This window comes from Dermacentor silvarum, chromosome 7 (genome assembly GCF_013339745.2).
Source record: "Dermacentor silvarum isolate Dsil-2018 chromosome 7, BIME_Dsil_1.4, whole genome shotgun sequence".
Lineage (NCBI taxonomy): Eukaryota > Metazoa > Arthropoda > Arachnida > Ixodida > Ixodidae > Dermacentor > Dermacentor silvarum.
The window spans coordinates 110,394,577-110,420,158 of record NC_051160.1 but is presented as its reverse complement, the minus strand read 5'-3'; the positions used below and the strand labels follow the sequence as shown (position 1 = coordinate 110,420,158).

Below are 25,582 nucleotides of genomic sequence, written 5' to 3'. Positions count from 1 at the left end.
CCGCAACAATCCTTCAATCTGGTTTTCATTCCCACCACGAAAGAGAGCTTCGAGAATCCTATCTGATTCATAAATTTAAAGCGGTTACTTGTGGAATCAGTGAAAGTGCTGGCAAATTTTATTTTTTACCCGTTTAGTGTTTTATCCACGTTTTTACACCTTGCAAGTTCGTAGCCCCTTATCATTGCACATATACTTTTATCCCTATCACTTTTGGTTTCTTTGAGGTAAAAAAGGTGTGCGCCTGCATTTCCGGCTGTCATTCTTTTTTGACATTTGACTGTGCGGCTGAAACGTCAGTAAAGTCGTGTTATTGTTTTTTTTTTCTTTTTTACTCAGTTCTCCTGTCCTTTGAACTATATATATATATATATATATATATATATATATATACATATATATATATATATATGTACATACATATGAACATGCATTTCGTGACGGTTCTATAACACATATTATATGGCATGCTTATGTAGGGATAGGCATACTTCCGCAGCATTAATTCGACATTATATTGCTGTTTATTACTTAATCTTGTCATTAAATCTTTCATTTATTTTATATTTTATTTCATTTTTTTCACACACTCAAAGAATTTGTATAAAATACGCCTGCCTACAAACACAAAGAATACCACGTGTGCAAAGAATTCAATGGATCGCAGTTCGTTCAACTCGGAGGTTAGTGGAGGTCACAGTGCAGGAGTCCTTTCAGCCAGGTGAGGGTGTATGACCGTCTTTGTGGTCAAATACTAACCTGGCAGCAGCGACCACTCGCATCCCTTTTGTTAATATGTTTTTCACAATGCCACTGTATGTACACGCAGCTTTGTACCCCTTTATGGTAGCACTGTACATGCCTGTCGCTTTTGATCTACCTTGACATGAACCATCAGATGTGTCGACACTCACGACGCCGCTAAATCCCGTCAGTCACGCCCGCATGCTTTTTGTTAATACGTTTTCAAATCCCACTCCATGCACGCGCAACTTTGTACCCCTGTATAGCACCACTGTACATGCCCGTCGTTTTTGATATACCTTGACATGATCCATTGCACGTGTTGACTTCCATAACGACACGAAATCTGTGCACACCTGTGGTCATGGGCTACTCTCGATTTAGGAGCTTGTTTTCACAGCCCTGTTGTATTCACTTTTTTTAATAAATCCACTCTGTGCACGCGCAGTTTTCCATTTACATGTTCGTTGTATTCTTTTTTACTTTGTATTTATTTATTTTTTCACTTTGTATTTTTGTCTTGTCTCTTTTCACCCTTACGGCAAAAAGGTATAAATAGACCGATCCCACCGGCCAGTTTCACGACGCCACCGCTGCCGCGGTGCATGCTGGTACTTGTAGTCATCCGGCCGCTCCAGCCGCCCGCAGTGCCTGTACGTCGGACGATTTTTGGCAATTTTTGGTTAGTGTGGAGCTATCGTGCCATGGGAGGATTCACCTGCTGCGTTCCTGGGTGCTACAACAACAGCACAAGGGACAAAGGCTTCGGATTCTACGTGTTTCCTAAAGAGCGAAAGCTACGAGAGACGTGGATCCAACGGATTAACAGGGCCGGACGGAACGGCAGGTAAGACAGCTGTTTTGCCATGTAAAACACAGTTTCTCTAGTAAATAGGTGCATTACGGTTGGCCTCTTGTCTCGGAATATAAAACCATGTAGCTGAGTACGCCAAAGAATATTTGCGCATTACGTATGCCCTTCCGGAATAGGTGAGCCGCCGTTCGTACAGTGGGTGTTTAGGCCGGGCATTTTGTTGTATCGCCCCGCGTCCCGCCCTTTTTTTTTATTATCGCTGCATACTTTTATTACAAGTTATAGTGCTGTATGCCTATATGAGGTCCTTTAGGTGTTCATGCTGTTTGGGTACAGCACCCCGTACGTCGCTTACGTGGTTTCCTTTACAACGCAAGTAGCAAGCATGCATGCATAAGTTGACGGTGAGCTCTCTGACCAGGATTTTGTAATAGTACTACTGCGCACGGTCGTCCACTTTTAGTTTGAACACGCGAGCGCATGGCCGTGCTCTTCGGAGTGCCAGTGCGTCAGTCGTAGCCGCACATCGAAGCGCAGTGGCGCACTACGAGAAGCACCAGATACAAGTGCCTATACGCCGACGCCACTTCGGTGCGCGGCCGTGTCAGATGCATTGGCACTTCGAAGAGCATAGCCACGCGCTTGCGTGATCAAACTAAGAGTGGACGACCCTGTACATCGAGAGGCAACTTTTTTAATCGACGTAACATGCTTCACGGGACTCTTGGCAACGACTTAGCCATAACTCGTTGGGCCAAAGGTCGGATGAGCGTTCACGGATCATCCTCGAGGCAAGTGGTGTCTCCGGAACCTCGCCCCTACTTTCCGGGAAGTAGTTATCTGGCGCATGCCCGCGGCCGATTTCGCGGCACCTATGCAGCTAACTGGCTGCAACAGCTGAAGATTTTTTTGCGTCTGTGGCGCTGTCTAATAACCCCCCCCCCCCAAAAAAAAAAAAAAAAAAAAAAAAAAAACTTTATCACTTGCACCGTACTGATGGAATCTTATGGACGCTAATCAAGAGAAAGTTGTACCGTTGTCTCACAATGGAAGTATCCAGCCTGTACATACAAAAAATGTGGAAGGTACACTATTGCTGTCCTGGCCATGTTCATTGTGTCATAGCATTAATCCTGGAACTCTCTCTACCTAGGTTCTCGAAGTTTACTCCAACCACAGGACATAGAGTTTGCAGTGCCCACTTCGAAGGAGGGAAAAAGACTTACATGAACCGTGTGCCCACAATATTCCCTTTGAGACAGCAAAAGGTGGAGAAGAGGCGACCGTTGAGAAGAACAAAGGTAATATAAGCACAAGTAATACAGAGAAAAAGCATGTTATGCTTACATATACCTCATTATTTCTTTTTATGGTAGGGCTTGACACAGGTGGCAGCTACGTAAGGGTTGTGCTAGTGCATGAAAAAACAAGTGATGATGCTTAGTAAACTTACTAGTGTGAAGTATTAATGAAAAATGTAGTGTACAAATTCTCATCTGCAGCTGCACTGTTGAAATAGCTGATCATTCTGAGTTTAAGTCTCGTTTGACTAATGTGCTGTTATCTTAAACACAAGAAAGTGTCGCATTGTCAATTTTTCCCCCTTTTTTAGTTCATTTCCTGATTCAGCCAATCTTTTTTCCACTGTTTTTCTTGTTTTGTAGGCACATGCTGCTGCTTCTTGAGTGCGATTCCTCTTGTCGTTCCTTTTCCGGTCCTGTTTGCAGGCGCTGTTTATATACCTTGTATGCTATCTGGTTCATCCTTGCTTGTGCTCTGCATTATTTGCGTTTTTTTTTTCAGTGTCTTGTTGTAACTTTTTTTTCATTTGTGAGCCTCTTTTATATTTGGAATAATATGTACATTTACTGCTGTTTATGTTCAAATTTTTGTAATCAAAACCAACTCAAATCAAATGCCCTTGGGCCCCGAGTGTATTGTGAATAAATAGTGTTATAAAGACTGAAACACATGGCTTTCTTTATTTTCTCCTGCCAGCCTGAAGTTGTCAGGAGCTCAACTGTGCCACCTGGATCTGAGCAAGAGGTCTCTGCCATCGCTAGCAGTGACAGCGATGATCCTTTGCAGCAGGAAGTGCATCTACACCTGGACCATGCATACAGCAGCCAACAGTTAAGTTATGATGAGCTTGTCGAGCAAGTTGCTAAACAAAAGCACATCATAACTGAACTCCTGGAGCAAGCTGAAGCAGCAAATGCGACAGTGGCAGAGCTTAACAACCTGCTTAAACGAAGTCAGCAGGACCACGCCGAAACAAAAAAGCTGTGTGACCGTCTTCAGCAGAAGAACAGGTGCTTAAGACTTCAGTTATCAGCAATGCAGGAAAAAGTTAGACGTTGCAAGACTGAAGCTGCACAGAACATGGATATCACATATGAGGCCCTTGTAAAAGACGAGAAAAAGCTACGGTATTACACTGGCTTCACATCCAGCAAGCGCTTGGACACTTTTTGGTCCCTTCTAGAGCCAGATGCAAAAAGGCTGTGCTTCTGGCAGATGAAAGAAACGGCCAGTGAAGACAGAAACTTCATCCTGCCTTTGAAGACCCAGCTCGTGCTGGTCTTGATGAGACTGAAGCTTGGTCTTGATGGCCTTGACCTTGCATACAGGTATGCTGTCAACATTCAAAGCTTGCAATAATTTTTTTGCACCAATAGTTACTTCTACCTAACATCTAAAAAGTTAATAGGAGTGACTCGTGTAAATCTGTTTCCACGCCAATTTATATACAAGGACATTCTATGCATAACATCATCTATGAATCTACTGTGTGGACTAAAATAAGCAGAACCCTACAGGCCTTAATGGTTCACATAATTATGCGGACCCATCTTGTATGCAGTGCACAGCCCGTTACAATAACATCACTTTTGTTTATATTCGCATCTCAGCATGCATGTTGCATTCTCGGAACACTTCAAGCAAAATGTGCAACTTAATACCTGTTTCATCAAAAGCACTGCTCAAGTATATGCACCTACTCATCGTGTAGTAGCACCTCATTATACGGACACTTTGGTTCTCGAGTGAAAATGTCTATAAAGTGAATCACTTTTAACACCGAATCTGTTATGAAAAAATACATTCCTAAAAACACTTTGTGATGAAAATCTGCTTACAAGCATAGCGCTGTGCAGTGACGTCAAAATTCCAAAACAACTTGTAGCTGAACGTGGATTATCCTGGCAGCTATAAAGTAAATGTGATGCAAATTTTAGTGGTGTAAGGGTTGCATGGTCAATGAGTGCCGTAGGTATAAAGCGCTTTGTTTCCACAATGTAACGCCGTTGATCTTAACTATTTCATCCCTGTAGATCCTAGCAGTCCATGAGATCGTGATGATGTCTCATGGAGTCAGTGCCTATACTCTACTCTGAGATTCTGAATACAGCCCTGGGGTCGTATTCTCTAACTTTCCATATTCCAGTTCCCTTCCATATGGCCGTCATTGGTCACTGTTGTTGCCTCTCCGCTGTCGGCGCCAGTATGCCAGTGCCCACAAACTGAACGCCCCGGCACCTGGCCATCGCTTTGGAGTAGCAGTGCCACCCTTTTTTCTTTTCTCTTGGGCGTGGTCCAGCTAAACGTGATGTCATGCTCTGAATAACCATTGGAGCAACACTCACAAATGCAATGTCGTTTTGCCTGGATGTCTGAAAGATGCGGCAACAGCGACCCATACCAGAGGGCCTTATGGAACCAAAATGGAATACGGACCATGGAAAGTTGGGAAATATGGCCCCTGAATGTATAAACTCCGCTGCACTTTTCATGCACACGGCAAAGGAATAGGCACACCATTGAAGGCATGATTGGTACTCGTTACCATGGAAGTAAAAAATGGAAGAAAAATCATTACCAAGCACTGTGCACATTCACACTGCCTCTTTTTAGTGTTCTGCACTCAAAACAGGAAAGGAAATGTGTCAAAGTGAGTCCAAGTATTGCCGTCGTCATCCATACTCGGGAGACAAAATTAAATGGATTCAAGTATAGTCTCAATGCATTTTCACCCTGTGCATTGTCCAAACAGCAAGGTTCTTTTCTGGAAGCGCAAATGCACTGAAAGGGTTAGGTACCCTGAGAAACATTTCCATATTCTGATTCATTCATTATGATGGGGTTCACATTGTACACACTTAATGTAAGGGGTCATACGCTCGACCATCTTCGATTTGTTCGAAAATGTTCATGGAAACTTATCTCAATGTGCTTAACAAAGCCTAAAATGTTTTGGCCAAAAGAAATTCTTCGTGTGGTGAGCGTTGTTTCGTGTGTGTGAGCGCTGTTATGTGCTGTGCAGTGATGCCATTCAGCGTATATTTACGTTAAGAGAAAATTTAGCAAGTTTAGCACAAGTGTTCTGCTTCAACTGGCACTTCTCGTACCTCGAAATGAGCTGCTTTTGTTAAGACATTAGGTGCATGGAATGCAGCATGCTATTTACTTGCATGGTCTTTAAAAGCTCTGCACATGGTATGCAGTACTTTCATTACAGTGCCTGCCTACGATACTGAATTTTCTTTAAGCATGTTGTGCCATGAAATCTTGACGACTTCAACAGTAGCTTGCTCTAAATTTCCAGAGTCCCCCACTACGGCGTGCCTCATAATCATATCGTGGTTTTGGCACTAAAACTCCATAATTTAACAGTAGCTTGCTCTGTTCACTTATGATCTTGTTTTAGCAACAGAAAATTACTGATGTGCATATTTTGCAAATTCATGTTTTGCTAACAGGTTTGGTGTGTCTAAAACAACTGTTTCAAGGATCTGGGTAACATGGCTGGATTTTTTGGACAACAGGCTTTGTCAGGTACGTCAACACCAGGTGCCTTTTCTTTATAGTGCCTTTTGTTTTCGGTCTCTTCGATGGCCTTGCTGAATTGCAACATCCATGGGGGGCCTGACAGATTTGCAACTTAGTATCTCCACAGATCACCTGTGCCTAGAGGGAACAAGCCACTTTTTTTCTTATCTGTCAGCCCAGTCCAAGCTGGTTAAACGGGGCATTGTGAATCTTTGCTTCACAAATGCCCTAAATAAGTCTTGCTTCCACTCTTTAATGCGCAGTCTCCTTGCACAGGCCTCCCGCCTAACATGTGATGGGTACCCCGAGCTTTTGTTCGTTTCAGTAGCAGAAAAGATATTAAAGAAAATCAAGCTGGGAGACAAAGCACCAAAAGACTGCGCTGCCAGAGACAAGCCAGTCGCGGTGCTCCCTTACTTGCACAAGTTATCACACAGTTTGAAGAAGATAGGCCATACAGTAGATGTTAAAGTTGTTTTTTTCTGCCCCGGAAACATTATCAGTGCTCTACAGGCATGTGAATGCTCATGCCACATGCCGCCTATGAAGAACAAGGTCAGGCAAGGAGACGCAATGTTTCCAATGCTATTCACTGCATGCTTAGAAGTATTCAAGCTCTTAGACTGGGAATGCTTAGGAGCGAGGATCAACGGCCAATATCTCAGCAATCTTCGGTTCGCAGATGACATTGTCCTATTCAGCAACAATTGGCACGAATTACAACAAATGATTGAGGACTTTAGCCGAGAAAGTGTAAGAGTGGGGTTGAATATTAATACGCACAAGACAAAGATAATGTTAAATAGCCTGGCAAGAGAACAAGAATTCAGGATCGCCAGTCAGCTTCTAGAGTCTGTAAAGGAGTACGTTTACGTAGGTCATTAAATCACAGGGGACCGTGATCATAAGGAATTTTACAGAAGAATAAAATTGGGTTGGAGTTCATGCGGCAGGCATTGCCAAATCCTGACTGGGAACTTACCACTGTCATTGAAAAGAAACATGTGCAATCATTGCATTCTACCGGTGCTAACATATGGGGCAGAAACTTGGAGGTTAACAAAGAAGCTCGCGAACAAGTTAAGGACCGCAGAAAGAGCAATGGAGCGGAAAATGTTAGACCTAATGTAAAGGACAGGAAGACAGTGGTGCACATCAGAGAACAAACTGGGATAGAGGATATTCTAATGCACATAAAGAGAACACAAATGGAGCTGGGCAGGCAATGTAATGCGTAGGATGGATAACCGGTGGACCATTAGAGTTACAGAATGGAGACCAAGAGAAGGGAAGCGCAGTCGAGGACGGCAGAAAACTAGGTGGGGTGATGAAGATAGGAAATTTGAGGTGCAAGTTCGAATCGGCTATTGCAGGACGGGCAATTCAAAATTGCAGGGAAAGGCCTTCGTCCTGCAGTGGACATAAAATTAGGCTGATGATGATTATATGTTTATGTAGAAAATGCAAAATGTTGTTTTTAATCCTCATTTTAGGTCCCAACTTGGATGTCTCCGCAACTGTGCGACAAGTACCGGCCAAAAGCCTTCATTGACAAGGGCTACACTACCGTTGATGGCATCCTCGACTGTACAGAAATTTTCATTGAGACCCCTTCGTCATTCCGGGTGCAGAGTGAAACCTATTCCTCTTACAAAAAACATAATACCGCGAAAGGATTAGTTGTGTGCAGCCCAAATGGCTTTGTCATGTTTGTGTCCGATCTTGCTCCTGGAAGACTGTCCGACAAGGCCCTGACAAAGGCTTGCGGTGTGCTGGAAAAGTTCTCACCAGGGCGAAGTGTGATGGCTGATAGGGGGTTCACTATCGAAGAAGAGTGCAAGCAGCATTCACTGCATTTGAACATTCCGCCGTTCCTGGAAGGACGGCCTCAACTGTCCGAAGCAGATGAGACTGAGACAAGGCTCATTGCAAGTGTGCGCATACACGTGGAAAGGGTCATCCGGAAGATCAAGACCTACAAAATACTCTCCCAGGTGTTCCCAAACAGCATGTCTGGACAACTGAACAAAGTGTGGCACATTTGTGCACTCTTGACTAACTTTGTGGGTGAACCATTGTTGTGATAAGGTGTAAATGAAATCTTGATGTTCGCGATGATGGGCTGTGCCGGTGTGGTTCAATACATCACTACCCCTTTTTATGAAATAAAACAATGTTAGCATTCCTCCAACATTCCAGCATGCTCAAGGCCATCAGGCATTACATATAAAGTGGCAAGCTTCCCTAGCACAATAGCTCCCCTTTCTATAGGTCTACATGTTTGGATGTACCAGTGCATAATAAAGACTGACTTATATAAAACACCTGTGTAACAGTTGTCATCTCTGCTCAAGATGATTGTGTTCTGTAAAGCTGTTTGCTTTTTTTTTTCACGGTGAAGAATGAATACTCATTTCTACCTGGCTGCTCTGCTGAGAGAGGCCTCGAGGTACTTATATTGGTGAAATGGATTTGAAAACCCTTCAGTTTGCAGATGACCAGAAACTATTCTGTTCAGTGGAATCTATTCTGCACAGCGACCAGCTACTGGAGGATAATGGAGCTGTGAATAAATAGTTTCATGCAGTGCCCCATTAAACCGCAGAAAACTTGCAGCCATTTGTTTCACAAGGACTAGTTGTCTACGGATATTTTCCACATAGTGCTCCCGTACAGTAGTTTATTTTGATGTCATTCGTGACTTAGAAATATATGCAGACTGTAAGCTGTTTGAAACATGTCATTTACAAGAGGCACTCGTCTTTGAATCTGGCCATGGTCACTGGGTAACAAATTATTTGAAATCTGCAGAATGTTTCCTGCTTCGATAAGTGCATCAGTGCGTCCAAAAGAGCGTAAAGAGAGTTGTGCAGCGTAATGGTGCAACACTACCGAGGCAGGAATGCTGTTTGTGGGCATTTGCAGTACACAGGTAAAAAAGATACTTCACCAGCACAGCTGCAAAAATGTGCTGGGCTGCTTCAGTAGAGAGGTTTAAATTACCCTCCCAGAACTCTATTGCTGCCTATCGGCATTTATGGTATCACAAAATAAGTGCACAGGCAACTATTTAAAATATCTTCTAAGGGACCCTCCCACCTCGACTGCCAACTCACTGCTTCAAATAAAGGTTTATTCATTCATTCATTCATAGATTTATTTCAACAGTTGCTCGCAATGTGGGGCAGCAAGTACATGGTGGTGAAAAATTCGCAACGTTTCACAAACTCGTCAAAAAAACTCTTCTCAAAGGGCACGACACTTTGCAAGCACTCTTCCTTGCTGTATACAAACAGCACACAGGTGTCCAGGCCAGTCACACCCATCTGCACTTGCATCTGAGTGTAATACCTGCTGCTCCTTTTGAGTTCCCCAGCATGCAACTGCGTTCTGGCAAAATCTTGAACTCTGAGGGGAACTTTGATTTCAAGTAGCCGCGGCGGACAGCATTTGCACTTTACAAGACCATCTGGGCTTGCGCCTAGAAAAGTGTGATGACGAGAGAGGAAGAGGCCAGTCTCAATTACTTGCAGTTCCACGTGGCTGTCATTTTGGTCTCGAAACGCTTGTCTGGCTTCGGGCTCACACAATAGACCCCTCTTCATGGCAAATGTTGCCCTGCCTTTTTTTGCTCCCATCACTGCCGCAGTGAGAGGTCGGGCATCATGTGGCCCCATTTTGGTTTGGCATGTCCTAACCCAAGTGTGTACTCTATGTGCTATCGACGCGGTGATGACACCCTCCCTATATCTATGCCAAAGAAGGCAAGCACTTTGAGGTCGTGTGGCCGCCTCTACGGCTGCAACTTCTTCCTCTGTATATGGCAGCAAAGCATTCCCCTGCTTTGCTCGCTCCAGCCACCTTACAGGCAGTCGAGACACATCTTCGGGATCTGGGCTCTCAACTTTTCTTTGTTTTGCTGGCAAGAAGTCATTTGCTTCAAGCACATCCGCGAAGCAATCCAGCTTTGAATCTTTCAGCTTGCCATGCAAGTTTATGAGGCTCACTGTGGACAGTTTTTGGTCTTCACTTCTCAGTGACGAGTACGCTGCTCGTTTTTTGTGATGCCTTGGTGCCTCGCTAATCCTTTCAGTGGTGTCTTTAGAGAAAACAATCTGTTCAAATTGTTCAGCGACTTTCTTTGGATCCCGTGGATTGTACCACTGCCGCTCGCCTTCAGTGCATGCCACGGCATCTGGTACCTCAGTGAGATCGTGCTGTGCAATGTGCATCAGCCCGTACAGAACACAGCAAACGTGTTTACACACTCCACCTTTCCCAGCAACACATGAGCAGTTGCCACTGACAACTTCTCCATCGCACTTTAGCAACTTCACCCCAACGCTGTATGCTGTCCGTGTTGTCATAGATGCTAGCACTTGTGCCTTCACAATGGTCTCTGCTGTATCTTCGGTTGAGAACATCAACTTCTGTAGGTGGCCTGATGTAAAGAGCCGTAGGCCAGCACCTCGATGTTTTAGAGCGCCTTTGCTTTCAGTGTACCTGCATGAAGGATAAACTGTCATGTTGATATGCTTTTCAGGACTTTGTCCTCAAGAATGCATATCTACACATTCCGTTGGCTACTGAACTGTTACTGGATTTTTGAGTCGCACATACATAATATACATGCCCGTCGAAGAAGCTCAAAAGGAAAATTTTAGGATTGCACTTGGCTAGAACAGTTAGCATAATTTCACTAATATAACAGTGCATTCCTGTACATAAACGCCTTTCCATTCCTTACAGAACTTTGCATACTCCTCCAGTCTTATGCATTGTGCAAGTTCCGAAAATAAAGAAATTCCATCATCACATTGGCTGGGCTGTAGTGTGCACGTTCAAAACTAAAAGTCAATTTAAAAGGACTCTGTCGATTGCAGTCGGATACGAAGAAAACAGGTTGCTGGGCCACAAAGCACGCATTGGGAATCAGTTACCACAATCCATCATAGTAGGTCGCAGTCAGCGTTATTTTAGATAAGAAAATATGACTATACAGACGGGTACAAGCACCTACAATAGGTGAAAAGGCAGTGACAGAAATGCTTCACAAACCACCACACGCTTTGCCAACCCCAAGATCTGACACTCGCTTGAGATGTACAAAACAAAAATCACAAAAACACAGAGATGAAAGTAAAGTTAAAGCTCCTTGTAAGCATTACTTAATTTCAGAGGACAAGATACAGATAGGATGCGCATTGTATAAACAACAAAAAAGCATTACGCACAGTAGAACTGAAATCATTATACACAAGGACAATGTTTCATTTGGCAGGAACCTTCATTATTATATAAAGAATTTGCACTTGCACACTACGGAGACTAGAAGATGGGTAGAGCTTTACGGCACTATAGTGGTTCAAGAGATAACATTAGACTTTCTCAAACATTGGAATATGGGCATACTCCCTTTCGTTTCTAATAGGCACTTAAGTTTTAGAGAAGAATGACTGCAGACTACAGTTTACATACCTGACAATGTGCTCTTTTGCAAAGAATGGGTTCAGTGCCCTTGCTTTGCGGGTCCACCCTTGACTGTTGTGTTCGTGTAGTCCAGGTGCCATGGCACAGCACTACATGGAACTGCCACAAGTAAAAAAAGTCTGATGATACCATATGCCAGGGTAATTTTTTTAAAAATGGCAGGCTCAACTTTCTGCTAAATCGATACTTTTTAGACCACCTATTCTGACTACGGCGTTACCATGTCAATATAGGTGGAACATACAAGCATTTACACGCTGTGCAGTCCTATTAAAGAACCATAGGTAGTACCAGTCAATCTGTGCCCCATAGTCCACACACGGGCCAGAATAATAAACCAGCTGCATGTATCGAAAACGTTAAATGCCTTCACTGCATTATGCTTGTACCCTATCAGTATCTATTATTTCTAGTGTCGCGCTATACTGCTAATCTGATGACAGTGTAGTCATTCTCATTTTCATTATTATTTATTATCCAAACATCCCCAAAGGTCACAAAGATGGGCGTTATAATGGGAGAGAGGGCGCACATAAAGTACACAGAGAAAACTGTAATAAGGAAAAAAAAGTTTAGTAAGGTAGCAATTATGTACATAAGACCATAAAAACATGTGAGGTTAAAGAAATAGCAAATAAGGATATGATATAATAGCAGTGCAAAAAAAAAAAAGGACGGCATTAACACAGAAATTAAAAGTAAACACGGGGAAAACATTGACCATTTTGAAATGTAGCCATTGCATGAGTGCACTGCAAAGATAATGCAGTGTTTTAGAAGGTAGTTTTAAAAACTGATCTGCAACTACAGCAACTGCTATGGAAAGAGACAATAGGCAGCTCAGAGGTAACTGTGGGCACTTGCGACTCAAACGCTAGCGCGGCACTTGTTGGCTCTTGGTGCTTGCATGCGGCTTAATCTATCAGTACGAATCACTGATGAAACTATATCGCGGCTGCTCATAATGGAGAGCGGCGCGTATTCACATGCGCAAAATAAGGGACGCTTGCCTCACGCCACGCAGTCGGAGTTTTCGAAGCAGCAACCGTACCATTCGCTAGAATGTAAATAAAAAACGCCGCCTAGCTTACCCAACTTCTAGAAATCGCTGCTACCGAAGTCTGCAAGTCGTGCGCGAAACCCATGTAGGTAAGCATCATTAGGGAACGAATGTTTCGGCGCCGCATTTGAAACCTGTCTCCAAAAGGTATACAAATCCTCTATTATGTTCGTCGCTAGGCAAACATAACGTTGCAGACAACGAGATGCACGTCTGCGAAAATAGTAACGCAAAACGACCGCGTACATCAGCATGTGCTACATACATAGCTCGAACCCAACGCGTAATCAGCGGATGACAACCGAAATGAAAGAGCAGCAGGCACTTTTGAACGTTCGCCTCGCATGCTGAAATGAACAGCCGATGTAATTTCTTTAAAAAATACTTACATGACGAACTTTTCTTGGTGGTGGAGTCGCAGAGTTGTCCGGGGAGCTTGTGCGCAGCACTGAACCAGCGGGGACTGCAGTGTTTTCGTTTACCACTTGACTACAACCAAGATGGCGGCAGTGCTACTTCCGGAAAACCGGCGCATGCGCAGATCGGTCGGTGGGATCGGTCTATTGAGCTCTGTATGCTTGTACACGCACTCTTGATGAAGGCCGGAGCCCGGCCGAAACGTCAGTAAAGTCTTGTTATGTTTTTCCTACGTGCTTCTATTTTTTGAACTACTTGTGTGCCGGCTCCCGTTACTCTTTACTTCACTGATATATATATATATATATATATATATATATATATATATACGAGGTGCGACCCAAAAGACATGCAGTGCCTAATCAGCACTGCATGTCTCCTTCTAAATAGACCCCTTGAGCATGTATACACTGATCCCGGCGTTTCTGCAGCGATTCCAACTGGATCTCTTCAACCGTGTGAAACCGACGTCCTTTCAGCCTCAACTTCAACTTTGGGAACAAGATAATGTCACCAGGGGCGAGGTCAAGTGGATAGGGTGGGTGCGGAAGTACTGTGATTTATTTGGAGGTCACGAACTGTCAAACAACGAGTGATGTGTAAGCGCGCGCATTGTCATGATGAAGAAGCAAGTTGTTGTTTATCCACTTACCCGGATGTTTGCGACGAAAGCTCTAATTTAAGCGCCTCAAAATGGCACGGTAAACCTCGCTATTCACGGTTTGTCCAGGAGGTACGAATTCCTCATGGACAATTCCATGTAGATAAAAAAAAACAAAAAAATACAGTGCGCAAGAACCTAACATTGTTGCCACGAACTTACCGTGCTTTTTTCGGCCGCGGGGAATTTGGCAACTTCCATTGCGATGAGTGCTGTTTGGTTTCACGATCGTAGACATAAATCCATGTCTCATCCGCGGCTATTACACTGGAGAGGAATGTTGAATTGTCTCTCACTCTTCGCTTGAGTTCCGTACAGACAGAAATACGGTGTATTTTGTATTCGTCAATGAGCAGTCTTCGCACAAATTTTGCAGAAATGCGCGTCATGTTGGAAACATCCGACAAAATTCGCTGAACTGTGTCGTACGATTGTACTACAACGTCGCAGGCATCCATTATAGTTAGCCTGCAATTTCCAACGATAGCCTTACAAAGTTTCGCTATCGTTGACGGGCGTCCAGAACGTTCATCGTCGTCAACACACGCTCGACCCTTTTTGAAGCGTTTATGCCATAAAAATGTGATACTTTGGCTCATGGCGCCGACTCCAAAAGCGTCCTCTTGCATACGATGTGTTTCTGCCGCAGTTTTGCAAAGTTCAAAACAAAACTTTATGTAAATCCTTTGCTCCTTGAAGTGTGTTATATTGGTTGCTAAGACATGCGCCAAATCAGTGAAACAATGCATTGCAAAACAACACTTCGTAGAACAATGCTTCTTCTTAGATGCAAGTCCTTTAGCACACTGACACGCATAGCATACTGCTAGGCATATCTAGCGGCGGAAATGTGTAGGACACTCAGTTTGCCCGTGCTTTTCAAATTCAAAGTGTGTGTGTGTGTGTGTGTGTGTGTGTGTGTGTGTGTGTGTGTGTGTGTGTGTGTGTGTGTGTGTGTGTGTGTGTGTGTTGTAGGTGAGAGCGATATAGCACATCATACCTGATTTTATTGCAGGTAAAACTACTGGCCACATGGATCTGCCAAGGTAAGTCGGCTACATAACGCAACAGAGGACAATAAATGACGTAGGCAGCAGGCAAATAAAATATACTTCAAAAAACTCTGTGACACATTATTTTCCAGCTCCTTGAAGGTACGTGAAAGAAATAATAAATGGCCGCAACCCGCGCAGATTCCATATGCCGTGACCACAGTGACGCAGAATGATTGCAGTTATTCACTACACGTGCATACCTACGTCTACAAAAAGGAGAATGACCCTCTCATACCGACTTTCAATCACCGTATTCTTGCACCAGCCGAACTCACTCACTCAAGCACGTCTCTTCCACACGACTACATTATCTTTTCCTTGATAAAAAGAAAAGAATTGTGGGGTTTTACGTCCGAAAAGCATGATCTGAATATGAGGAAGGCCGTAGAAGAGGACTCCGGAATAATTTTGTCCACCAGCGGTTCTCTAGCGTGCATCAAATGCACGGTACGCTAGCGTTTTAGCATTTCGCCCAGTTTGAAATGCGACTGCAGTGGCCGGGATTTCCACCCATTGACCTAGTGCTTAGCAGTGCAACTTGGTATGTGATGAGCCATTACGACGGCTTTCGTAGATGCCTGCACAAGTTCTGTTATATACTAGAAATTTTTAAGCTGGATTTTCTGAGGCCATGACATATAAGTGCGTTGCGATTTGAATCGGTATTTTATATTAGTTTTGCGTCATCACTAGAAACGGGAGTGAGAGGCTGACGGAGAAGGCCGTTTTTTCTTAAGGAGCATACGTGTTTTTATGTCTTCCTTCCAAAGAAATATATTAGAGGCTTACAAAACGACACAGATGTCCTTTTCAAAACTATCGAATTCTTACTTGCATGCACCACCGAATTGTCAAAGGAGCGCTTAAATGCAGCTCCTTCGTAAGATTCGGCTGTAACATAGCCATAGATATGTTTAAAATACAAAACATCCTGCGCTTTCTTGATCCAAGACAATGTCCCATTTATTGAAGTATACTCTAAATCCCCCATCTATTTAACACTTTAAAAAATTCCAAATTGGCAGGACCATATTCGCTAACTCAGATCACGGATATATTTACGTCTGCTTTTAGTGTGCTTATTTGGGTGCACTGAACGGCAAGATGGCTATCTCCAGTCGCTATCTAGGCTGCGCATATTGAAGATAGTTTCGCTATCATAATCGTGTCGCTTGCATTGTCTTTAACGCTTTCTGTATAAGGAGATTATCCCACGGTAGGCTGGGGGGAGGAGGAGCAAGAGTAGTAAGAAGCAGTGGCCCTAGTGTAAGAAGAAAAAAAACTCAAGACGAAGGGTAAAACTGAAAAAAAAGGCTGTCCTCAGTGATAACAAGTACGTGCTCCTCACGTGTCTGGCAACTTTCGCAGGCAGCTCAGCTTATGTTATAATAGATACGTATGGAGGCAGTAAGCGAAAAATCATATTGTGGACATGCTGCAAGGCCAAGAGATAACTCGGTGGCGTCGCGTCGGTATCTCTGCTCCCCTCCCCGCTGCAGCTTAGTTTTATTATTTTTAAACTGAACTCAAAAGCCGGCCACTGCTACTTTACTTTCACATCTACAACACGATCGCATTAAGAAGTGGTCGTTAGCTGCAGTTCTTGGTTCGTCTGTCACTTGCACAATATTACAGAACGCACGGCTCATAAAATTCCCCTAAGACTCCTTCGGTACTACCTGTTCCCACTACTTATCATATCCAGTTCCTATATAACATATTTCTTGTCCTCGTCACATTGTTAGCCTATACTGTCGTACATTGTGTCGTTATTCCATTTAGTCTGATTTAAACGCACCTTGGTTGTACGGTGGCTAAAACGTTGCGCTGCAAAGCACGAGGTCGCTTGTTTGATCCCGGCCGCTGCGGCTGCATTGCGATCACGGTGTAATGCGAAAAGTCTCGTTTAATATGTGTTGCGTGCACGTGAAAGGAAGCCCATGTGGTCATAATTAATCCGGAGTCTTTCACTACGGCTCCCTTTCTAACGCACTGTGGCGTTTCGTAACGTTAAACTCCGCAACAAAATTATTTTTCTTTATTCATGATCGCTATGTGTGCTCATAAATATTCCTAAATTTTATTATTGGGGTATATCACATTTCCTCGAATACTGATATATTTGGCCTGACAATATATGTCGGCGTAAATTACATTATTCAGCGCGATAGAACCCTAAATGTTGTAATCTCTAGATTGCACATTCAAAATGAGCAAACAGCAGTGGGTGACAGGGCCACTCCGACAGCGTTACCTTCTTTCTTTGCAAACGCACGACCTGTTTAGTAATTAAAAATATATTTTATGCTGAACGCCGCTGGGCTTTTTTTTTTACAGTGAAGCTGTTATTAGAGAATTTTAGTGTGTCCTGCATTCCGGTACACAAAGGCGCATCGGGCAGATTCCCGGGTGAGTGGGGGACTCAACGTGACCAGCAGGAGTGGTGGCCCGTCAGCCTGATGACGCAGAGCTCAACCAGGCAAACACAGAGGTAATAGCGTATTAACTAGCTATTCGGTTACTGCATTAATTAATATTACTAAGTTACCGAGTGTTTATTGCAGGGTACATTCGTGTACATATCGTGTTTCTCGCAGTAACCAAGTATATTCCGAATCATGTTTTGCGCCGCTGTTGAAAATTTTCGCCACCAGCGAAGTAGAATATGTTTGGTCACTGCAGCAATACTACCAATGTGCTTTTCCACCACGTGGCACCATCATTCCCACCATTGACGTTTAGCCACCAATCACCCGGTAATTGCGTGATCCGCCTGCACTTACGGAATACCGACACGCTAACGCTCTCTATTGTGCGATAGAAGCGCTCGAAATCTTTATATGGAAATTATCAAGCTTTTCTGAAAAAAGGTACATCACTGACGAAGTTTATATTTTGCAGAGCTGTGGCGAATATTAGGCGCTGCTTGCAGGCAAAGTTCAAAGTGTGTGCGTTCGTTACCGTTAAATGAAAGTTGCTAGATACTCGTTTTTAGCCCGTTCGGCGGCGGTCATTATGAGCATTATTTGTTTCACCGATCCTTTTTATATATCTATACAATTATAGATATTGTAATGAAGCAGAGGCACCCCTGTGTATGTGCCGATTGAAGAGGAAGACGAAGGACCGTGCCGTGATCGCGAGTGACGCCCGTGCTACGGACAGCCCTTGAAGTGCCTTCTTATACCTGCGTTCCAGCAACGTTGTCAACGACAATAAACCTCGTCGCAATATTTATAGGAAGTGGGGGTCACGTAATGGGTGAGGTAACCAGCACATTGACGTGTCAAAATCACATATCTTCCTTGCAAAAAATCTGAGGACACCTAAGGACTTATTATGAGTCGTGAATGCGAAAGCATTATTCCCAAATTTAACACCGCTGAGCGGTCCTTCAAGATTTGCGCTGCGACTAATGCTTTTGAATTTTGCTGCGTGACATGTTATCGAGTTTTGCGATTAAATTGGTGCGGATTAGTTTTTAGAATATTTTTTGTACATTTTCTACGTTGGCATCTGTAGAGCGGAATAATTTGGACGGTATCGCTTAGAAATCAAGGACGCCGCTTGCCATCGTCGTTTGCAATTCGTGATAAGGGGGAAGTGCAATACCGCCTGTGTATCATGCATTTGGGAAATTTTAAAGATCCCCAGGAGGTCAAAGTTAAACCTGAGTCGCCCACTATGGTGTGCCTAATAATAAAAGCGTGGTTTTGGCTCGTAATACCCCAAAACCTAAATGTTTTAATATTGACGAAATATTTGTTTTATTCCTCGGTATCCTCGATGACTCATTAGAGGCAAGTTGTTTATATTTTGTTGAAATAGAAGCATGTTTAGAATTACGCACAATATATGTAAATTTTGTGTAGGTTTCTTAAAGAATTTTTAGAATGTTACTCATTCAAGCACTCAAGAATGTCACATACTGCCAAAATACGCAATCTTTCCCACATATCCAAAAGAGCTGTTCAAGGCACAAAGCTCCAATTCAGTAAAGACATGGAGAACGCTACTTGTAACGTGGGACGAAAGTATCACTTTCCTGTCTTAACTAGAAGCGTATGATATTATTACTAAGCACTCCTTTTTCCTCATTTTCATGGGTTGTTCGAGCTTTGTCGTCGGTTTCCCCGCTAGTCTTCTCTGAATTAAACAAGGCACCTTGTTAATATTTTGGAGAAAGCAAGGAGCGCGTTGTGGGTAATGTGTACTGGCGAAGAGATCAAAGTGTGTGGTTTAACTTTGGATTTCTTCAAAATTTACACATGCAAGTGCTTCAGGGCTGTTAAAATGGTGTTTTGCGAATGGTGCGAAAGATAGCCCTTTCCTCAGTCATTACTAGATATTCCAACGGGAACAAATTTAGAGAGCATGGTGGTGGAGGCTATGGCAAATTGTTGTGCTAAGTTCAATCTTATGCGGATTAAAGACAGTATTTGTAAAAATGATTCAATAAGCAAGTGTTGGAAAGCTTTATATTGCCAAATTACGTTGTTTCCGAGTGTCCCGTGGGAATTCAACCGTAGAGAAAGCTTATATTTCACGAATGAGGGGCATTTATTGGTTATGTGTGTCTGAAATTTAAGAGTGTTAGCTTTAATTATGGTCTCTGCAGTGTGTTTCGTATTCGAGCGCTGCAGAGCGCATCTCGTTGAGTTTGTCAAGTGGCACAAATTGTAGCCAGATGACCTGGCGTGAATATAAATACCACCGAGATCCAGTTTAGTGAACGTGCGTATAACTCTATGGCACATTTGTGTGCATGGTAAAACGCTCGAAAACCTTATATGGCCAGTTAACGCTTTATGGCAATAACTGTATGTTACAGAAATAGTAATTGTGACAAAATAAGGGGCCCGTTATTGGTGATGCGTCGCAATATTCGAAGTATTTGAGTTAAACAAGGTCTATGCGATAAGTGACGTATTCAAGCGCTCCGGAGCGTACATGCTTGAGTTTCATTCGTGGCGCAAAATTTCGCACGAAGCCCTGGCATAAAACAGAGAGAGCGAGATAGGGAGGGGGAAGGGGTTGTAAATAATATATAGTCAGTGTTTTGGTGAAGTAAAATTTGTTTAGGTCGAATAACCTGTTTTTTGTAATAATTCTATAAGGAGAGCTACACAGCGTTATACGTTGGCGAAGTTGCAAACACACCAATCATGTACGAGCAGCGTTTGAAACTCTGCGATTTTAAGCAGGCAAGTGGACATCCTAATGCAAGTCCGCGAAGCAGCTTCGCTGGAAAATCAGTTGTGATTTTGCAATGTTGCACAAATCTGCAATAATTTTCATAACGCACGCCCACTGATGAATACCAAGCTTTAGAGGAAAGCCTAGTATTTGTTAGTAATTGGTATAAGGCTAGGATGCTAACTACGTGCGGCCTACATGGCCATCAACAGAGTAAAAGTGAAAACAAAATGGCTTGTACCTGCCAAAACGACGACCTGAATATGAGGCACACCGTAGTGGGGGACTCCGGAATAGTTTGGACCACCTGGATTTCTTTAACGTGCACGTAAACCTAAGTACACAGGTGTTTTCGCATTTCGCTCCCATCGAAAAGCGGCCGCCGTGGCCGGGATTCGATCCCAGGGACCTTCTGCTTAACAGCCCAAAACCATGATGAATGTGGAGGCACTCATTATACAGCATGCCGCATACAATATCCTCTTGGCTTGCCCAGCAACGAAGAGGATGAGAATAAATATATCGTGGCGCGATGATGTACAAGTGGAGCACTCGGTTGAAACAATACATACAGGTGCTGGAGTGAAAGCGACGCTAATAACTGCAAGTCAAGAGGTGCCGAACAAGTATCCAAAACTAATATGGATTATACAGTATCCACCAGCGACCAAAGTTCCAATGGTGCATTTCAAGCTGAGTGATGAGTGTGAGTTGTCCGGAAGAAACCATACGGCATGTCCCACGAGAAGAAGAAATGGCTGAAGCAAGAATGGCAAAGTTTGCTGAATGCTTGGATTATTCGGCCTTCTTGATGTTCATTTGCGTCGCCGATTATTATAGAGCGCAAAGACGGCGGGACATTTAGAATGTGTAGGTGTGTGTACAGGCTCGCGAACCATCAAACGGATTTTTTTCCTATTCAATGTCAAGAAGCCATGGCGTAATTGAGGAAACAGGTGGTTGTTCCTGGTTTTCCAGCATCGAGTTTTGCTATGGAGGCTGGCAAGTTCCACTCGAGGACGATTTCAAGCACTTCACAGCTTTTGTCACTCCTTTGAAGGTCTTCGAATATAACAGGCTACCACTCGGGTGGATGAATTCTGGAGCGTGGCCTTCAAAGAATGATCAACAACGTGCTTTATAATTTCGCACTTAACTTCTGTAACGTCTACGTGGATGATATAATTGTTTACTCGAAAACACGCGATGACCGCTGCTCACGTTTTTCCAAGGTGTTAAATGCACTAAGTGAAGACGGACTGAAGATGAACATGAAGAAAAGCGAATTCTTCACGAATTCTGTGGTTTTCTTAGGCAGATCCTTGGACGGACAAACAAAGAGCACAAAAGAAGAATCTGTTAAACGGATATCTCAGCTGACAAAACCATGTGGCGTACACTCGCTCCGCGTATTATTGGGCCTGACAGGACATTTCAGAGCGTTTATCAAGGACTACGCTTTAAAGATGAAGTCCCTTACATTGCTAACGCAAAAGGATACTCCATTTGTGTGGACACAGGAGAGTGAGAAAACGTATCAAGAACTCGTCAGAATCATATTATCTCACCCGGTACTCACTATTCCAGAGTTCACGAAGCCGTTTTAACTAAACACTGGCGCATCACATGACACGTGACAGGCGCGGTACTACACCAAATTGATGAGAACTAGCCAGCGAAACGACGAGTCAAAGCCATTGGTTACTACTCGTACACATTCAACAAGGCACAGATCAACTACCCGACTACTGAAAAAGAGGCACTAGCTGTAGTCATGGTACTTAGGTACTTCAGAACGTACCTTGAAGGAAGACACTTAAAATTATTTACTGACAATCAAGCCGTGGCCGCATATACTAAGCCTTCCTGAACTGAAATGAAGACTGTCCAGGTGGGTCTCTGAAATACTGCTATTCGCGTTCGACGTTGCCCACAGGCCAGGAGAGAAGCTTCCTGACGCCGACGCAATGTCAAGGCTACTGATACTCCTAATTCCGAGAGGTGTGTGAACCAACTCTGGGCACGGAAGATTGAATGGATGACATAAAATTTGCATGACATCACTTTTCAATGGCTCCCAGGCTACTGTGGACATGATGGGCAACAAACAGGCCGATGAAGCTGTGAGGAGGGCTCACGAAAATGCTGTGAAGGAATCCATCCCGTTATCAAGAGCCGACGCAGCCAACAAAGCTTCGCATACTCGCGCGTGATGCCACACGATCCATGTGAAACACACCTGGTTGCCAACATACTCGACTGCACCAGCCTGGACCCATCCCTCCGACTACGCATTCCATCCGGACTTCCTAGAATCGAGACAACTGCTCTCTGCCTACTGTGGCTTGGAGTATTCTTTACGAATGCTTTTGCTTGCCGCATCGGAATGGCTGGCAGTGCTGCCTGTGATACTTGCGGCAGCGAGGAAACAATTGAACATATCCTGTGTCATTGTCCCCGCTACAGCTCCGAGAAACAGTCACTTGTAACGGAGTTGGCACGCCTCGACGACCGGCCGCTTTCTGAGCAGACGATTTTATATTGCCCGCTGATACGGTCTTCACACAAAAGGCGACGAGGGCACTACTGAAGTTCCTCCGGTCAAGCGTCCTGTTTGAACGACTGTGACGCTCCTGAGTTCCTTTGTGTGTGTGTGTTTGTTTTTAATCTCCCTCTCTTTCTATGTGTGTGCATTTTTCTTTATCTTTCTGTCTCCCCTTACCCCTTCACCAGTGTAGGGTAGCAAACTGGATATCTACCTTCCGGTTAACCTCCCTGCCTTTCACATCTGATTTGTCTCTCTCCCCTAAGGGTATATGAAGTATTTTCTAAAATACGTCATATCTAAACGAAAAATACAATTTGGAAGCATGTTCCCAGTTCACAAGACGAGTCAGCAATGTTTTTGTGCGAAAAAGTTGGTGCAGATAGAAAGAAACAAAGGAAGAACCGTAACTAAATGGCTTGCATTTTGTAACATGTCATCAGGTCGAAAACAGCCAAACTAATCACCGAAAAGTAATAAAAATTGAAGCCGCAGCCGCCCTTGAACCGGCCAACTTGCGATCAGGTGGTTTACGAACTTTATTTCCAGTCCACCAGAGCGCTGGGATATCCCTTCGTCCCGCTCTAGAGCAAGCTATGTTTATACCTCCACCACGTTATTTTTTGCGCAACCTTGCTATCAAAACTGCGATTTTCGAATGGCTTTTTGCTAATTTAAAGACTGTTTACCATTTCGAAGCTGAATCATTGAAGTCGATGGGTCCCCGGGAACGTGCCAATCGGTGCAATAGTGTTACCACAAATCACTTTTGGCAGGTCATAAAGGCCTCAGAATTTCGAACGTCCCCATTTCAAACTTTGGATACAATTTGCAGCGGGATTTTTGGCGTAAATAACAATTCCAGGTTAAGAGACGCTAAGAGAGCGGTGTGGATCAGAGAGCAAACGGGGTATTCGATAGACTAATAAACATTAAGAGAAAAAATGGAGCTGGGCAGGCCATGTAATGCGTAGGATGGATAACGGGGGTGCCATTAGAGTTTCAGAATAGATACCAGGAGAAGGGAAGCGCAGTCGAGGACGGCAAGTTGGAATCAGCCAGCGTCAGACAGGGGTAGTTGGAGGTCGCAGGGAGAGGTCTTCGTACTGCAGTGGACATAAATATAGGCTGATGATGATGATGATGAAGAAGAATTCCACGTGCATGAGATTACGCGCTGCGCACGTATAATCCATTTGTTCGTGCAATTTTTGAAAGATGATCTCGTTAATTAGTTATTCGCGAAAAACGGCGCTTTATCATAGAACACGCGCCTGTTTACAGGGGCGGCTGTTAGAAGCGCTGTTTGGCGATAACCATGATTCCCTAGAATATGCAATTTCGTACTGTATCCCTATCGTCATTCGATCGAAAAACATTGAAAAAGGCATGTTAATCTATCTATAATATTGGCAGGCATTGCGAAACCTGCTCGCGCGGAATCGTAATATTTCTGGAGCGCTGTGATGATACGCGAACTTATTCAACTGCAGCCCTTTACCCAGCATTGCCCTGCCTGTCTTAATACAAGCCGAGAAAAGGCTTTCGGTGTGCTGAAAGCTGCTTGCACAGGCGTTGCTTCCGTAATCGCGTTGTCTAGTATGTTGAGCAATTAAGTTTTCCATTCGCAGGCCCCAGTAGGGTGCGTTGTTACTACGTAAACATATATCCTCCTTCCATTCTATGTAGGTATATTTCAGCACATTAAAATTTCTTCAGCACTCCCAAAGCAACCTTGTCATGTCCGATAGTTACGTTAAAGCTGGGCCATTGGCTACCGGTTAACAACCCAGACGGTGGCATATTTCTCCTTAAGTAGCGAAGGTGCGACATAGCGGCATCAATTAATAATGCTATGTGCTTGTTTTGCTTTGACGCCTACAATATTATCCCTCACTGCAGCTCAGTGGCTATTTCATTCCACTGCTCAGAACTTTCTTTATTTTTTCATTTATTCTGGATTTCTACGGGCGAAAATAATGAGACGAATATCAGACATGCCGTAGAGGTAGAGTGCAAAATATATTTGACCCCCTTGGTTTCCTTAACATGCAGCTAAGTCTAATCACACGAATGTTTTTGCATTTTGCCCCCAACCAATAGAAGCGGCCGTGGCCGGGTTCACTCATGTGATCAAACCTAGAAGCCACTAAGCTACCGCGGTGGCTGCTGCTGAGCACTAGGTCACAGTTCCGATGCCGTCCACGGCAGCAGCATTCCAATGAAGGCTCAATGCATGAACGCTGGTGCACTTAGGTTAGGTGCACGTAAAAGAATCCCAGTTGATGAAAAGTAACACGCAGTCTGGTACAACGGTGTCCGCACTGATGAGATGGTGGTTTTGATATGTAAAGCCCAAGAATTCATATAATTTTATTCAAAAAGATCACAGTTGTTGAGACAAAAAAAAAACATACAGGTCAGGACTAGCACTCAGGAAGACCAATAAGCCTTTCGCTAAGTGCAAGGTTGCTTTTTCGTAATGCAAGCATACAGAGTCTGCTCTTCGAGGGCGTAGCAAACAGGAACTATTTGAGCGCTTCCCTGGTAAGACGACGCTTGTCGTTAACAGATTTGGAAATGATTAGGATGACAAACAGGAACTGTTTGTGCGCTCCCATGGTAAGACGATGCGACATTGTAAGTAGAAGACTTGGAAATGATTACGCTGCGCATCTCAGTTCCTGCTTGAGTCCCGCGGTACAATTTCGTCCCCTTGCGCAAGACTCGCACCCTTAAAAGCGTTCCACATCGCTAACACTCAGCATTC

At 43.8% G+C, this 25,582-nt stretch overlaps 2 protein-coding genes across 4 annotated transcripts; one reads left to right on the top strand and one right to left on the bottom strand.

Annotated features, from left to right (window-relative positions):
• Nucleotides 1-1,304: 1,304 nt before the first annotated feature.
• On the top strand, nucleotides 1,305-8,705 carry LOC119458352 (uncharacterized). Its single transcript, XM_037720184.2, has 5 exons — nucleotides 1,305-1,591; nucleotides 2,712-2,859; nucleotides 3,557-4,188; nucleotides 6,319-6,394; nucleotides 7,882-8,705. The coding sequence occupies exons 1-5, from the start codon at nucleotides 1,350-1,352 to the stop codon at nucleotides 8,470-8,472; spliced, it is 1,689 nt and encodes a 562-aa protein (XP_037576112.2). The 5' UTR covers nucleotides 1,305-1,349; the 3' UTR covers nucleotides 8,473-8,705.
• Nucleotides 8,706-9,514: 809 nt separating this feature from the next.
• On the bottom strand, nucleotides 9,515-13,482 carry LOC119459074 (uncharacterized). 3 transcript variants are annotated; one of them, XM_049670048.1, is made up of 3 exons: nucleotides 13,328-13,482; nucleotides 11,867-11,977; nucleotides 9,515-10,891 (listed from the first exon to the last, which is right to left on the bottom strand). In XM_049670048.1, the coding sequence occupies exons 2-3, from the start codon at nucleotides 11,956-11,958 to the stop codon at nucleotides 9,550-9,552; spliced, it is 1,434 nt and encodes a 477-aa protein (XP_049526005.1). In that variant the 5' UTR covers nucleotides 11,959-11,977; nucleotides 13,328-13,482; the 3' UTR covers nucleotides 9,515-9,549. The 3 variants fall into 3 exon arrangements, with proteins under 3 accessions (XP_049526005.1, XP_049526007.1, XP_049526006.1); XM_049670050.1 differs by having other exon boundaries at nucleotides 11,867-11,967; XM_049670049.1 differs by lacking the exon at nucleotides 13,328-13,482 and having other exon boundaries at nucleotides 11,867-12,529.
• Nucleotides 13,483-25,582: the final 12,100 nt, after the last annotated feature.